At 39.4% G+C, this 15,016-nt stretch overlaps 1 protein-coding gene and 1 long non-coding RNA gene across 13 annotated transcripts in view; both read right to left on the bottom strand.

Moving 5' to 3' along the window:
* Positions 1-3,120, bottom strand: part of LOC132598275 (uncharacterized) — a 38,696-nt gene extending 35,576 nt beyond the window's left edge. Inside the window, exon 1 of the long non-coding RNA XR_009566300.1 lies at positions 3,074-3,120. This is a non-coding gene — a long non-coding RNA (uncharacterized lncRNA). The remainder of the gene's footprint in view (positions 1-3,073) is intronic.
* RGS7 (regulator of G protein signaling 7) overlaps positions 1-14,285 on the bottom strand; it is a 606,659-nt gene extending 592,374 nt beyond the window's left edge. For 2 of the 12 annotated variants that reach the window (XM_060309852.1, XM_060309804.1), the window contains exons 1-2: positions 14,015-14,244; positions 12,703-12,829 (exon numbers count right to left, since the gene is read on the bottom strand). In XM_060309852.1, coding sequence (XP_060165835.1) covers positions 12,703-12,780 — 78 coding nt within the window. In that variant the 5' untranslated portion in view covers positions 12,781-12,829; positions 14,015-14,244. Of the gene's footprint in view, positions 1-9,345; positions 9,424-12,702; positions 12,830-14,014 lie in introns of all 12 variants that reach the window. The other 10 variants (XM_060309649.1, XM_060309485.2, XM_060309402.2 and 7 more) reach the window with 10 other exon arrangements.
* Between the last annotated feature and the right edge of the window lie 731 nt (positions 14,286-15,016).

Here is a 15,016-nt window from a genome sequence, read left to right as displayed (position 1 = left end):
CTGATGAGTAATGTTGATAATAAGGTTGGTTATGTAGGGTAGGGATTATATGGGAAATCTCTGTACCTTCCTCTCAATTTTGTTGTAAACCTAAAACTGCTCTAAAAAAATCTTTAAAAAATATAGAAGAAGAATTCTTAATTTTTAATTTTTCTCTAACATAGAATTATGTAGGCAGGTCAGGTTTGTATGCTGACTCTATAATCATCAGGGACCCAGGTTCATTCCCTTTTGTTGTTCTGCCATCCATAATTCCCAGCTTCTACCTCCTGGCCAAGATGACTGCATTCTAGCCAGGAAGAGTAAGAAAAGGAAAAAAGAAAGGTATACTCCCTTTCTTTAAGGGCACTTCCCAGATATACACCTCTTCTGTTTACATCTCATTGGCCAGAATATATCAAATGGCCATGCCTAGCTGCCTGGGAGCCTGAGAAATGCAATCTTTATTCTAGTGGCCATGTGCCTAGATGAAAATGCAGAGTGCTATTACTACAGAAGAAGAGGAAAAGAAATATCAAGGACAGAGGGGTTTACCACAGTTTTATAAAGTGATAATGAGCTTTGAGTCAAACAAATCAATACGGTACAAGTCAAACAAATCATAGTGTACAAGTAAGTTAATTAGTTTCTAGTAAACTTTCAGAGTAAGACAGCAATGAGGAATGCTAGAACACATTTCCAAAAGATAAAGTCCTTTTGATTGAAGCCATTGAAAGTCTCATCCCAAATGACCTATACTAAGACATCTTCAAATCAGTTAATCAGTTCAAATCAGTTAAAAGAAATGTTATGAAAAGAATATACAACTGCATAAAAACAAGATTTAAGATGAAAAGAGAAATTCATTTTAAATTATCTTTCTATACTAATCTAAATGAATAGTAACTTTTCTGGTTAAAATCAATTATACCTCTATTCTTACCTTAAGAGTAGAATGAGTGCTCTATATTCACTAACATTTTCCAAACATAAATGTACTAAAAATAAAAGAATGGAAAGACTAAATAAAAGTCAAGGAAAGACAATAAATATTCTAATTTGAGAGAGTCTGGAATATTCTTTAAAACATTTACAAGATTCTTTAAGAGATGTGGACTGCCTGTCCCATCCCAGTAGCCCCAAAAGCAGTTACTTTATAGATTCAAAACAAATAAAACTGAATTCATTTTTAAATGTGCTATTATTTTTAATTTTTTTATTCATTAAGCTTCATCACTACCATCACCCAAAAGAGTCAATTATGGAGGTTTCACTTTAACTGTAAACTTGGAAGCTAAGGATAGAAAGGACTTTAAAGACCTCCCCATTATTAAAAAGGTAGCTCAGAAATCCAAACAAAAATAACAGAATTTTGGTTAGACATAAATCTAAGTGGTCATGTAGTTCATAGGTCAAACCATTCCTAACTGCAATCAAATCTCTTTAAAAGTTCACAAAATCTCCAAAGAAGATATGAAAATAGCCAATAAGCAAAAGATGCTCAATCATTTGGGAAATGCAAATCAAAACCACAAAGAGATGTCACTTCATACCCATTAGTATAACTACTATCAAAAATAACAAGTGTTGGTGAGAATGTGAAGAAGTTGTAACCTTTGTGCACTGCTGGTACGAATGTAAAATAGTGTAGCCACTATGAAAAACAACATGGTGGTTCCTCAAAAAATTAGAAATACGATAACCATATGATCCAGCAATTCCGATTCTGGGAATTAAAAGCATGGACTTGAACAGATATTTATACACCAACGTTCATTGCAGCATTAGCACAACAGTCAAAGGTGGAAGTAACCGAAATGCCCATCCATGTATGAAAGGATAAACAAAATGTGGTATATACATCCAATGGAGTATTTTTCAGCCTTAAAAAGGAAGAAAATTCTGACACATGCTATAACATGGGTGCACCTTGAGGAAATTATACTAAGTGAAATAAGCCAGCCACAAAAGAACAAATACTGTATAATTCCACTTATATGAGGTACAAAGAGTACTGAAATTCACAGAGACAGAGAGTAGAAGGGTGATTGTCAGGGGTTGAGGGAGAGGAGAATGGGGAACTGCTGTTTAATGGGTATAGAGTTTCAGCTTGGGAAGATGATAAAAGTTCTGGAGATGGATGGTGGTGAGAGTTGCAGAACATTGTGAATGTACTTTATGCCACTGAACTATACATGTAAAAATGTTTAAAATGGTGAATTTTATGTTAGATGTATTTTACCACAAAGAAAAAAGAAAAAGAAAGAATGATAGACCCATTTGAGCAATATGAAAAAAATGATAAAGCTCATGGAGTAAAATATGCCATTATTTTAAGGACCTAGGACAAATTATCATTTTATTTACCTTTATTTTACCTTTATCTTCCTTAAAAGTACTTATACACACTAAAGAATTTATATCTTAAATGATATATTTTCTGAGATTTGCTTCAAAATAACCAACTGGGGGAAATCTGAAGTGAGGAAGCATAAATGAAACCAGATCTACCAGCAGTTAAGAATTGTTGACACGATGTGATGGGTACATGAAGATTCTTTATATTATTTTTCTCTACTTTTGTATTTGTTTGAATTGTGTATGATGAAAAATTTTTAATATTTATTGTACATTTACCATATGAAACAGCTTTAAACAAAATCATCAAGAACCAATGAAGAGCAGCAAATTCTAAATTCTAAAATATGTATAAGAAAGACAAATTTTAAAGGGAAATCCTCCTTATATGTCATCACTTCCACTTACAGAGAAATTCTTTGGGGGCAGCATTTATAGGTAATAGTTAACATATATTAAATGTTTCCTACTTATCCAAGCTTTACATGCACTATTTATAATAACTTATCATTATTATTATTACTATCTCCATTTTTCAGAGGAGGAAACTGGGACTCAAAGAGGCAAAGTAATTTCATTCAAGTTCACAAGTATTAAGTAAATTTTAAGTCTATGGAAGGAGACATTTGGTTTTCTAAGGGATAAGATCAACACTCTTGCCTCCTCTGTCTCCATAAATCTCTGAAGACTTTCAACATTAGCTTAGCTCAATTTAGTTCATTTATTGAGTACTTACTAAGTGTCAGAAGCTGGGCACTTTGGGCACTGTGCTAAGCACTCAGAACTGCAAACAGAAGATACATATCAACATAATATTTATTTCAGAAACCAGATGACCCAATATAAATAAATTTTCCTAACACCCAGTTCTTCCCTTTTCACAGCAGTAATCACTCTATGATAAGTTGTCTGACATCTGTCCTCACCACTGTAATATAAGCTCAGTGAGGGCTCAAACCCTATCTATCTAGACCACAACTCTATCCCCAATGCCCACACAAGGCTCAATCAGAGCTGAGGCTCAATGTATGTATGGCGTACAGAACTGAATTTTGAGTGCGCTGTCAATTCACTAACTTAAATGGAAGCAACACAGTGAAGAGGCAAGAATACGGTCTTTGGATCAAGCATTCATTCATTTATTCACCCACTGATTCATGTGCTTAGGCACTCAATATTCAGAAACAGCTATTATGTGCCATTTTTCTAGGTGCTGGGAACACAGCACTGAAAAATAGGAGTCTCCACCCTCGTGGAGCTCACCAGCTCTGTTACTAATTCCTGAGCAATCTTGGGCAGTCACTTAGTCTGCATAAGTCACTTTCAGCTTTCTTATTAGAAAAACAGGATGCTAATAATCAACGTGCAACATATTTTAAGGAAATCAGGTAATACAGATAAAAGCCTTGACACTCAATAAATAACAACTATTCTAATTAACAATAAACCAAAAGTCAAAACCCAAAATACTAAATATAAAACAGAGCAAGTGACAAATGGCATTAATTTCCAGAGGAAATGCAACTAAAAAAAGTTCAGCAAGAGAAATATTATTAATAATATGTTCTATGTGTACTTAATTTTCTTCAAAATGCTTTGGTATACATCATTTTAAATATTAAAGGTGAAAATTTTCCCTAGATTTCTGTACTAGAGAAAAACTTTCTACTGAACCAGTTTGCCTAACATTCAAAAGCTTCTGTGTGGCCAAAGATGGTTATGTAGATTTATATTGGTCTTGACATCTTCCAGCAATGACCAAATGGGGGAAAGCATGTTAGCTGGACCTCTACATGACCTACAGCCATGGGGACACTCAGCAAGCAGGGAAGACTTGGCAAGGAGAGTTTTGCAAAGTTTATTCTTGCAAGGAACCTCAGTAACTTCCACAATTCCCAAAAAGAGTCTGTATTACCTGTCAATCACTCTCAGTCAAATATTCTCACTTATACTTCATCTTTCCAATGATTCTGTAAAGTAGTCTCCAGGAGAAGTTAACACACTTGCCCAAACTTACACAGCCAGTTGGGGGCAGAGCAGGAATTCACATCTAGCCCTTCTGACTTGGAGACTCTGTCACTCCGTCATGAACTACTACTTTCCCTAGACTACTGCCTTCCTTTCAACATTCTGAGACATATGAAAGAGAAGTGAGCTTAAAAACAATGGATTTCTTTATAACCCAATTTTAAACTCTGAACAAGGATTCCAACCACTTTAAATCCCTTTTACCCAGGGCTTCTGGTTTTCCCTCAGTCTTATTAGGAATTGGAATGGCTATGATGCATGTTTGAGACACCATAAGATAGAAATTAATTGGAATACTTTCAACATCAGCAAATCATCTGAGATGCTGCGAGTGCACTTCCTGGAATATTCATGGCATATGCAGACTTTAGTCTTACTGAAAGACAGCCCCTATCATCTGACCTCTGGAGGGCCAGCCTCTGCAGACAACTTAAAGTCTCCATAGGATGAAAAATAACAAAACATCAACCCTTGGTGTCATTTATTATAATATCTCCTAATATCTCCTTAGCAGACCATGGTCCTCCTTTAAAACCTTACATCTGTATTATTATTTTAAAAAATTGTTTGTTGGGCCCTACTTTGTTGCAAGCACTGCATGCCAAGTCTCAAGCTAAGTCTAGCATTTTCTTTTATCTCTTCTCTTGGGTTTGATGCTGTTTTTCCAAAGGTCTTTATTCCATAATCACTATGCTATCAAATATAATAGCCACTAGCCACAGGGGGCTATTTAAATTTAAATTATAATTAATTAAAATTAAATATAATTTATAATTCAAGTCCTTGGTCACATCAGCCACATTTCAAGCGTTCAACTACCCTCTGTGGCTAGTAGCTACTATACTGGACAGTACACAGAATATTTCCATCAAGATAGAAAGCTCTATTGGACAGTGTTGCCACAGAGCATCAAATTCTGGGTTTTCATCAGCCTAGAACTTCCAGTCAGGATCAAATCAAAGACAGAACTACTACCAGGGTAGGTCAGTCAGTCTAGTTCCCAATCTTATCATTCCTGGGGCTCCAAATGCTAAACTATAGTTGAAGGGAAAAGGGAATCTAGTAATCTATTTATACTGGGTGATTAAATACCCTGGAATAATCCATAGATGCCACAGAGTAACCAGGATGCTGATTTCTTACTGAAACTGAACTACAAACACAAGACTTACTGCATTTATTTTAAGAGAGAGACACACACACACCACAGAAAGACAAATAAAGACCTGAATTCAACCTGTGTGACCTTAGACAAATCATGTTACTTACTTCTCTGATCTTAAATTTCATAATCTGCAAAAATTAAAAAGTAGATAAATTCTTAGTTTCCTTTTACCTCTGAAATTCCAGAATGCAAAGGCTTTATTGAGTTTACATAATACCTAAGTAACTATGCAGACTTCAAAGATATATTAGATAATAATTCAAAGGGCTTATTAAAAATAGAAGCTAGCTATATTGAACTAATAACATAAGACAGGACACTCATTGTGTCATAAAATGGTATTACCAAATCATCTTACAGAATCTGCCTTTTCAACTACCAGAAAGACATGACTGGAAGTGGTTAAAATGTTCACATTTTCACCTTTATCAAAAAATATAGCAACATACTGGACCCCATGGAACATACAAGGTGTTTCATTAAATAAATAGTAATAATAAAAGAATAGTTATTAGAATTATATAATGTAACTATTATATATTATAAATTATGTTATAATTATATAATTATTATTATAGCATTTTTGAGACATTCATTGAGGGTCTAACATAGGCTACCTCATTTTATCATCAAACAGCTCTATGAAGGAAATGTTTCCTTATTTTTTGTCATTTTATACATAAGGAAACTGAAATGAAAGGAGTTAGGTTGCTAAACCACAACTGCAGAGCTAAACAATGGCAGAGCCATGACTTAGAACCAAAACCGCCCAACTACAATGCACATGCTTCTACTTCAGCACACTGACTCCTTAAGAAAATTTTACTTGCTAATCACCAGAAAGGACCTAACATAAGAAGGCTTCTAGACTATTCTTAAGAACGCAGCTAGAACAAAGCTGCCATTTTCCTACATATTTTTCCGGAAGACAGAACAACTTCTCTCCCTGGATAGGCCCCTCAGTCAAAATTTTTTCTAGCCTAGGCCAGGTGGCAATTTTAATGGAGCTGAAATAACCTTCATGATTGTCTATTAGAGTTCCAATGTCCTGAGACCTTTGTTAATTGAATTAGACACAAGACAAAGGGAATTAAAAAGAGGGAAAGTTAAATTTTCATATTGCCTTGGGCAAATGGCAGAGAAGTGGGTCTTTTTTCCCCTAAGGAACTGCATACCCACATTCACATTTACAATTATTTTATAATTAGATTGATATCTTGTAAGATAGAAGCCTCTGTAACTCTGACATTCAAATGCCTCCTTTTCACAGCTATGAAAGGCGGAGCAAGGGCCAACTACTTGTGTTGCTTGTTTTCCACAATATCATTTTCAAGGAGACTTAATATTTATTAAGTCACTAAACTATCCAAACCCAAAATATTTTCATATTCTCTGCAGTGATCACATTCCATCAACCATACTACTGAAATATACCCTGCTTTCCATCACTCAATAGAGCCACAAAGGCTATTATAAGGCAATAAAATTCCTTCACAGCTTCTCCTTTCTACATCTGCACTTTCCTCTGATCCATTAGATTTGGGGAGGTTGGAGGTGAGAAACGGAAATAAAATTCAGGCCACAAATTCTTATCTTAATCCCACAAATAGTACTGATAAGCAACAACTGGTGAGGAAAAAGCTCCACCATGAAAGGCTTTCTTGCTCCGAACTCAAGTTAATTATTACCCAAAATTCAACATTAAATTATTACTCATAAAATGTCTCTATCTACTTCTCAGAAGTATCATAGATGGTGGTCCTATCCTATCTCAGGACGCATTTGTGTCACTGAGGGAAAAACAGGTCTGCATTTGATTCAAACAGATTAAATTCATATTTATAGTAGACAACATCCTTTAGTCTAGGAAGGTGCTTTCAAATAATGCATAGAGAAGACACTCCATTTTGGAATTTTTTAGAAATGGAATCTTTCTGATGCCCGCCTCCCATCTGAGCCCCTAATTTAGAAATCTGAGGGGCCTAAATACCTTTTGTGATTATCCATTTGCAAACATTCCTTCCTTTTCTAACAGGCCTTTCTCTGGTTATCACTTAGAAATATTCTTTACTGTACTAACATGTAGCTGCACCCTATACCCAGACAGATCAAGATAACTAAGGTTCAAAAATGTCAAAGGCTATTTTTGATAATGGAGTTCGAGGAGGGAGGAATGTGACACCTTCAAGGTTGACCACACTGGACAATCCTGAAGTGACAAATGCACTGAGTTAGTGCCAAAAATGTCAGCTAACTCACCCCTAAGAAACTAGTGATGTCTGTGACTAAATCTTTTCCAAAGAAGAAAACTAGTCACTCCCCTCTCTTGCAAATATATCTGTTTTCACAGAACAGACTTACTTCAGAAAAAGCTTTCAAAGGCAATGTCTAGGTCAAGCCAATCAGCAGAGGTCATCTGCCTACTGGGCTGATAGCTCCCATTACACCTTTATGTAAGAAAGGCCAGTGGTCCCATCTTACTCTGCAAAAAACAGAGCAGTCTTAATCTTTCAAGACTAACCTTCTGCCACTACCACAATATAATACCGAGTTTAAAAGCACCTGAATGTCTGTGTATAACAGGTACTCAAACAAGATGGTACCTGCTCTCATATCCAAAAGACATCATTTTCTCTTTCACAACTAAAATGAGCAGCATCTCAGGGAAAATTACATCTTCACCCTAGGTCTTTTTTTAAAATATTTATTTGGCTGCATGGGGTCTCAGTTGTGGCACACGGGATCTTTAGTTGCGGCATGCGGTACCTAGTTCTCTGACCAGGGATCAAACCTGGGCCCTCTGCATTGGGAGTACAGAGTCTTAACCGCTGGGCCACCAGGGAAGTCCCCACTTAAGTCGTTTTTGAAAAGTGAAAAGGAAGAAGCAAACGGAATGAGAGTGACTAGATGGAAAATGAAGAGAGAGGAGGGGAAGAGAGAATGGGTAAGGGAAAAGGTGGGGGGGAGGGGAGAGGCACAGTGAACTTTATAGGTTTGCTATTTCCAAAATATGTGTTCATTCCACTAAAACAGTGAATGAGGAAAATATTTTCATTTTCTCTTCTGACAACCGGAAGATAAACTGTTGCTGCAATAATAACAGAAATTATTGGTCATTTTGAGCATTCTTGCTAGTAAGAAGCCAGCATTCCAGCCAATATGAAATATTGGCCCCAAGGTGCCCTAGAAATTTTGTTTTTCAAATGCAGGAACGTCAGCTTCTGGACAAAAAGTGATGTATACTGTCTAGTGGGCAGCATGCTGGCCAGACACCAAATTTACAATGTGTCTCCTTGTAACCCTGGGTTCTAGCTCAGCGATCCTTTACAGCCAGTACCACCCCCAGGAATGAGAGTTTTACCCAAAGCAGACCAAGAATGACAGTAGTGTTTGAGTTCTGAGTTTTCACCTCTACATACTTTTCACCTCACTACATTTCAAGAAGCTAGTCTGAATCCAAGGTGAGTTGGAGCTAGGTGGGTCTCTTCTTAAAGAAGTTGATTATTTCTATTCCCTTCTAGTTAAGGTCTATCTGAAGGGAGCTTAGGAAACCCCAGAAATAAAAGTGGTTAAGCTTCACATTTTATAAACTTTTGAATGTTTTCAAATACATAAAATGACATAACCACACTAACTTAATCACTTGCTTATAAAAAAAAAAGCAGCATTATAAATTGAAAAATTTGTAAGGAAAATATTTTGTCCATATGGATTTTTTTAATGTACCTCTTATATCAAATGAAGCCTACAGAGAGCCCTCACATTAAGCCAAAAAGGTACTGGCAAATATCCGAGACTGATTTGCAGGTACCAACCCTGATTGTGAGGCAGTGTTGAGACAGGCTGGGACCTGGGACCCTTTGCTGCAGTGCTTGCACCTGGATGAACGTCTCCTGCAGCAACAGAATACAAAGAAACTATAAGGGACTAAAAATAACTGTGTGCATGTGCAGCTGGGGCAAATTATGAACAAGATACAAAAAGACCAAAAACCCAACTGCCACTTATGAGGCGTTCAGAGCAAAAGCAGGGTGCTGTGCATGATCCCTGCACCCAGCATCACCAAGGGAGTGGGCAGACCACCCAAGCCATACCTCCAGTCCAGTCTCCTGGACCCGCCCCTCCCCTCACCCCATTTAAGGGACCAGCTCACCCTCCACTCAGGCAGCAAGCAAGGGGAACTGTTCCTTGTTTTCACCCCCCTGTGCTGCAGTGGGCATCCCAATAAACCCTTGCCTGAATTTCTCATCTGGCCTCTTATCAATTTCTATTGATTAAGGAGTCCAAGAACCCTGGTCGGTAACAGTGTTACTAATGCCTGTAGCCCTCACTATGGCAGCACTCACTCTGCCTGGAGGATCATAGTTCTACCCACTGAAAATACATTTTTCCCGAACATCGCTAAGGAATTCTCCATGGAAAAAAGATCCCTGGAACTTTCCCATTATTTTGAGGAATTCCAATAATCCATATGAGGATAATCATAATGGAGAGACATCAGATGAACACAAGAAATTCACAAATCCCAGCTCTTTTCTGTGCATCACACTTTGACAACCATTCACTGTTTTCTCTGCCGCACAAGAATATTCCTAAACCTCATTCATAATCTACCGAGAAAAAATGGAAACAGCACATGCATATCTTTAGTAGGTATAAACCATCAGAATCCTGGGCAGTAAACAAGAGGTGGCTTGCAGGGAGGGGAAGTGGTGAGAACACAGAACCCACTTTAAGAACTGTGTTTCAACAGTGAACTAGAAGTGGAAAATTGGCATGAATCAATAAAACAGCAATTTCTCTAACTATTCTCTTCACTGATACTAAGCAATGCACTGTGAGGCTGAAGCTCTTTCCTAACCTTTGACTGACTTCATGATTAATAAGCATTTGTAACAAGTCGCTTATTCTTTCATGCAGGTTGAGCAGTTGACATATGGAGTCAACCTACTCCTTTCCTTTTTACCCCTCTCCAACTATTCTGCTGTTCTTCACATTAAAATCTGGCCTCTACTGAGAAGATATTAAATGTCAAAGCCCACATAAGATACAAAAAACAGAGGTAAAATGGTCATATAACATCATGTTGTATGTCTGTCTACAGACATGGACCATTTGACTTGGTAACCAGCAAATGCTAACCAAGAACAACTGTGTTTCTTTATACAAATTATCTGGTATTTCTTTATATATTATTATTTATATCACAAACAAAAAGATATATGTTCAGAGAATAAAAGGATAGACAGGAAATGCATAAGTAAGCATTATGAGTAAAATTTACTGGTGTCAACTTTTTTCCAACAATGATTTATCAGGGAAATCTTTTCTAGAAATAAATTGTATGTGTCATTACCCTAAACAAAAAGCTAGGAAAAGGAGGGCAAAGAAGTAGCACAAGCAGTTCCAACCTTACCCAACAGAATACAAATGCTTAAAAGAAATGAGGCATTACATTCTCTCCCTGAAGTTATCATAACCTGTTAATTTATAAGTAGCCCTAACGGCAATTTGATGCTAAACAACAATTTATAGAGTGTTTCAAAATTAGCAATATGAAGCTTAGGTACACTAAATAATCCAATAACTATCTATAAAACTCCTAGCCTCATTTTTCACATATTCTCATGATAACTGACTAAATGAGACACAGACTGATGTCATATTAAGTTTATTTCTAATCAAGATTAACTGTTAGGTGTCCAATCAATTCAGCCCCTGATCTTTAATAGGGAAACAGAGAATATAGTGTTTGACCTAACAAAAATAGCTAACTACTGATAATTTTACAGAAGTCCAACTCTCGACATTGCACAAACCTATAAGGTAGAATTTACAATTCTCACATCTTGCATATTACAATATTCAGTCATACAAAACAATAAAGAATATTATAACTTCTTTAAAAAACACATAACTGCCCCTAAGATAGTTCTTCTCAGAACCACATCTATACAGAATGGGCAAATATCCAGTAATTTCAATCAATGTAGGAAAATAACAGTAATAACTTAGGCTCAAGTGGATTATTTTCTTGATTTATCCAGTTGGGATGCTTTAAGACTAAAATAGGCAATTTTTTTTCCCTGTGGGAAAAAAGTTTTACTGTGCTATCCCAGACCCACAAAAGTGCATTCATAGGTACACAATACACTACGGTCTACCAGGCTAGCATTGACAGGATGTCCATGCATATTCACATCAAAGCAATAACAAGATTTCCTCAAACACATATCATCACCACCTCTTAATCATCCTGGCTCACATAGAAGGAGAGTTTTCATTTAGTATAGGTCAAGGTGGAAAGCTTTTCATCTTTATTCATAACCAGTTCTGATCCTCTAGCAAACTCATCCTAGACTCTTCAATGTGCTCACACTAATCAAAATCTTTAACAATTTCCTTCATTTCGAGGTCTGGTTTCCTTTTTACCATTGCTAGTGTTAACTAAAGAAATCTTGCCCCATAAGCACTACAGATAATATGCTAAAGAAAAATAATCCCAGCATAAAAAGCAACAGAAACAAATGGTACAGAAGTTAAATAAAAAATACTGCTTCCTGAATTTTAGGAAGATTGTTGACTATAACCAGAATGAACTCACCTAAGCAACCACTCTGAAGCATACACAATATTCAAATACACCTTTATTATGGTGGCTTTAAAGCTAAGATTTAACTTAAAAAAAACTGGAATTGTTTAATTAAAATTATTAAACCACCCATACATTCACAGCCACATTCACTCTTGCCCCAGAATTGCAAAGTAGTCTATTTTCATTTCTAAAATGTTATACATTTATATAATCATTATAACCTAAATGCTTAGAAGGAGTATAAGAAAAAGCTTCTAAAATCTATTACAGATGCTATAAAATCATGTATGTAACAAACAAAATATGTGGAATGTCCAAACTTGCTGCTATTGCTGACTGCGGATTAATCTATGTAAGATCACCAGGGAAAGTGTGAGAACACAGTATGAGTAGCCTCATTTACTTCACTGTGTCTCTACACATATGCATTACTTGAGAATGTCAGATCATCCTCAAGTATAATGTGCAGTCACTGGGGATTTGGAGAATCCATAAGGCCACAAAATTGATCTGAGGGAAAAAAAATTCAAGGAAGCCAGAAGTTTCCCTTTTTCCACGAAAGTGAAGAAATCCTTACCTTTCTGTACACCAGCATGTTGGGTGATTCATCTGCCACCCCATTGCTGGTCTGCCCATAATTATTCCCCTGGGCCATGTCACCACACACGTGGTCCACTCTTAGATACAAGAATTATCACTCCTCCCTGCAAGAGTCAGAGAGACATCAGTGAGATCCTAATGGTAGTACTTAAGAAGGTTGACTTTTTTTTTTTTTTTGCCGATACGCGGGCCTCTCACTGTTGTGGCCTCTCCCGTTGAGGGGCACAGGCTCCGGACGCGCAGGCTCAATGGCCATGGCTCACGGACCCAGCCGCTCCGCGGCATGTGGGATCTTCCCGGACTGGGGCACGAACCCGTGTCCCGTACATCGGCAGGCGGACTCTCAACCACTGCGCCACCAGGGAAGCCCTTAAGAAGGTTGACTCTTGATTCATCTCCCCCATCCACAGCACCCATCCCACAATGGAGCATGCTTAAATGCTGGGGCTGGCTTGCAAGAAATAGCACAGAAATAGATTTAAAAAAAAAAAAACAAAAAACTGAATTTACACCTACAGTACTCCCAGGGAATTATAAGTAAGAAATGAATGACAATCTTTTAGTTAAAATAGTCATTTGACTATGGTTTTAATTGACTTGATTTTCTGGGTACTCATTTTTTAAAGTGTTTAAGGCTCACTGAAAAAAAAAAAAAAAAACCACCGTTACCATTTCCATCCTATGAGTTCTCTTCTCTCCCAATACTGCATCTCCACAGTATCTTCGGTGTTTTCCCCGAATGGGCAGAAAGGCAACACCCTGTGGCAGCACACTTTCTCCCAGGTGTCTGGCTAGTTTCCCGCATGCAGGCGCATCAGAGAGGCCCATTCCCCGAGCCATTCTCCAGTCATGTGTTTCGTCTTCATTCCCCTAGGTCTCCCGCACAGAGTCAGGGAGCTTCTCCGACTTTCACCTGCCTGCACTGCCGGCCACTGGCTCCTCTCCCCTCGGCCCACTCGGCTTCGGAAGTCACGGCGTAACCCTGCCCAACCTTTGCAAGAAGGCATCAGAAGGTGTCCCGGAAACAAGACCAGGTGGGAGGTCGGCCCTTTAGGCAATTACCTGGGTCACTGTGAGCAGCACCTAACTGCGGAAGCCTCAGAGTGACCAGGCACTGAGGGGAAAACAAGCAAGCCCAGCTCGCCTGCTTGGCTCTCACGGCGGCAGCAAATGGCAGGCGAGCCCAAGCCGCGCGCGGGAGCCGGGCCAGCGGCAGTGTCAGCCCCGAAGACCGGGTCGCGGGGCTCCGGGGCGCCGCCTCCCCCCAACCCCCACCCCCAGCCACGTACCTTCTCCTGAAGGTCGCGGCCCGAGGCGCCTTCTTCCCGGCGGCTGGGTGCGGCGGTGTCAGCGCGCGGCCAGCTTCATCACCTCCGCGCGGGCACAGGGCTCTGACGGCCCGCGCTCCGCCGCTCCCTCCTTCGCTTCGCTTTGCTCCCGGGCTCTCGGACCACGAGCGCGCGCGGGACCGAGACGCCCGGCCCGTGCGCGCGACTGGGGAGGGAGGAGGGGACTGTCACGTGGGACCCGGCGTCCGTAGGTGCTGGCTAGGGGGCGGGGCTCGGCTCCGCGCGGCCTCGCGGCCCCTCCGGCCCCGCCGCCCCACAGTCTCCTCTGTGGGAAGCTGCCGCCCTGCCCCCAGCGCGCGCAGCCCGGGCCCTTGCACACCCGGGCCGGCGGTGTGCGCGCCGCTGAAGGCCTGGCGATGGGAGTGTAAGCCGGAGAACAGGAAGGGCGATGGGTAGGTGGGTGGATGGATGGAGGCATGCAGGAATGGATGGAGCCCCTTGCAGCCGGCAGTTTCGTCACGTGTCTGATGACTTCGCTGACTGTGCGAGCGAAGCAGATGATTGTTCATCGTTATGCTTAAATAACGAGAGTAGAGAGATATTGAGACATCCTAGGAGTGAAGGAAATGTCCAGGATCAAATGAGTCATTCAGCCCCTTTGCCTGCGACTTTCACAGCTTCCTCCTAAGTTAGAGAAACGGGAAATGATCTGGAGGCTGCCAACTCGAGGGGAACATCTTGCCACCTGTTAAAATGAAGGCACATCCCCAATATCTGGTTTCTCTCTCTGACAGATGGTGCTCAGAGGAACTTTCACCCACTTACTCTCAACCTCCAGCAGTTTTCAAAGAAGGTGTGGGGTGCTGATCCCCCATAATTATTCTTCAGGTTGCTGTCACTAATTCTTCTGTAAGGATTAGAGCCACATTAAGAAGAAAAATCACTTGTGTCCCAGTTATAGTAAAAGGAATTTGTGTGTCTGGCTTTCAGGGGCAGGGTTGT

Source organism: Globicephala melas, chromosome 1 (genome assembly GCF_963455315.2).
Source record: "Globicephala melas chromosome 1, mGloMel1.2, whole genome shotgun sequence".
Taxonomy (NCBI): domain Eukaryota; kingdom Metazoa; phylum Chordata; class Mammalia; order Artiodactyla; family Delphinidae; genus Globicephala; species Globicephala melas.
The sequence above is the reverse complement of the archived record's forward strand: the minus strand, read 5'-3'. Positions and strand labels throughout refer to the sequence as shown.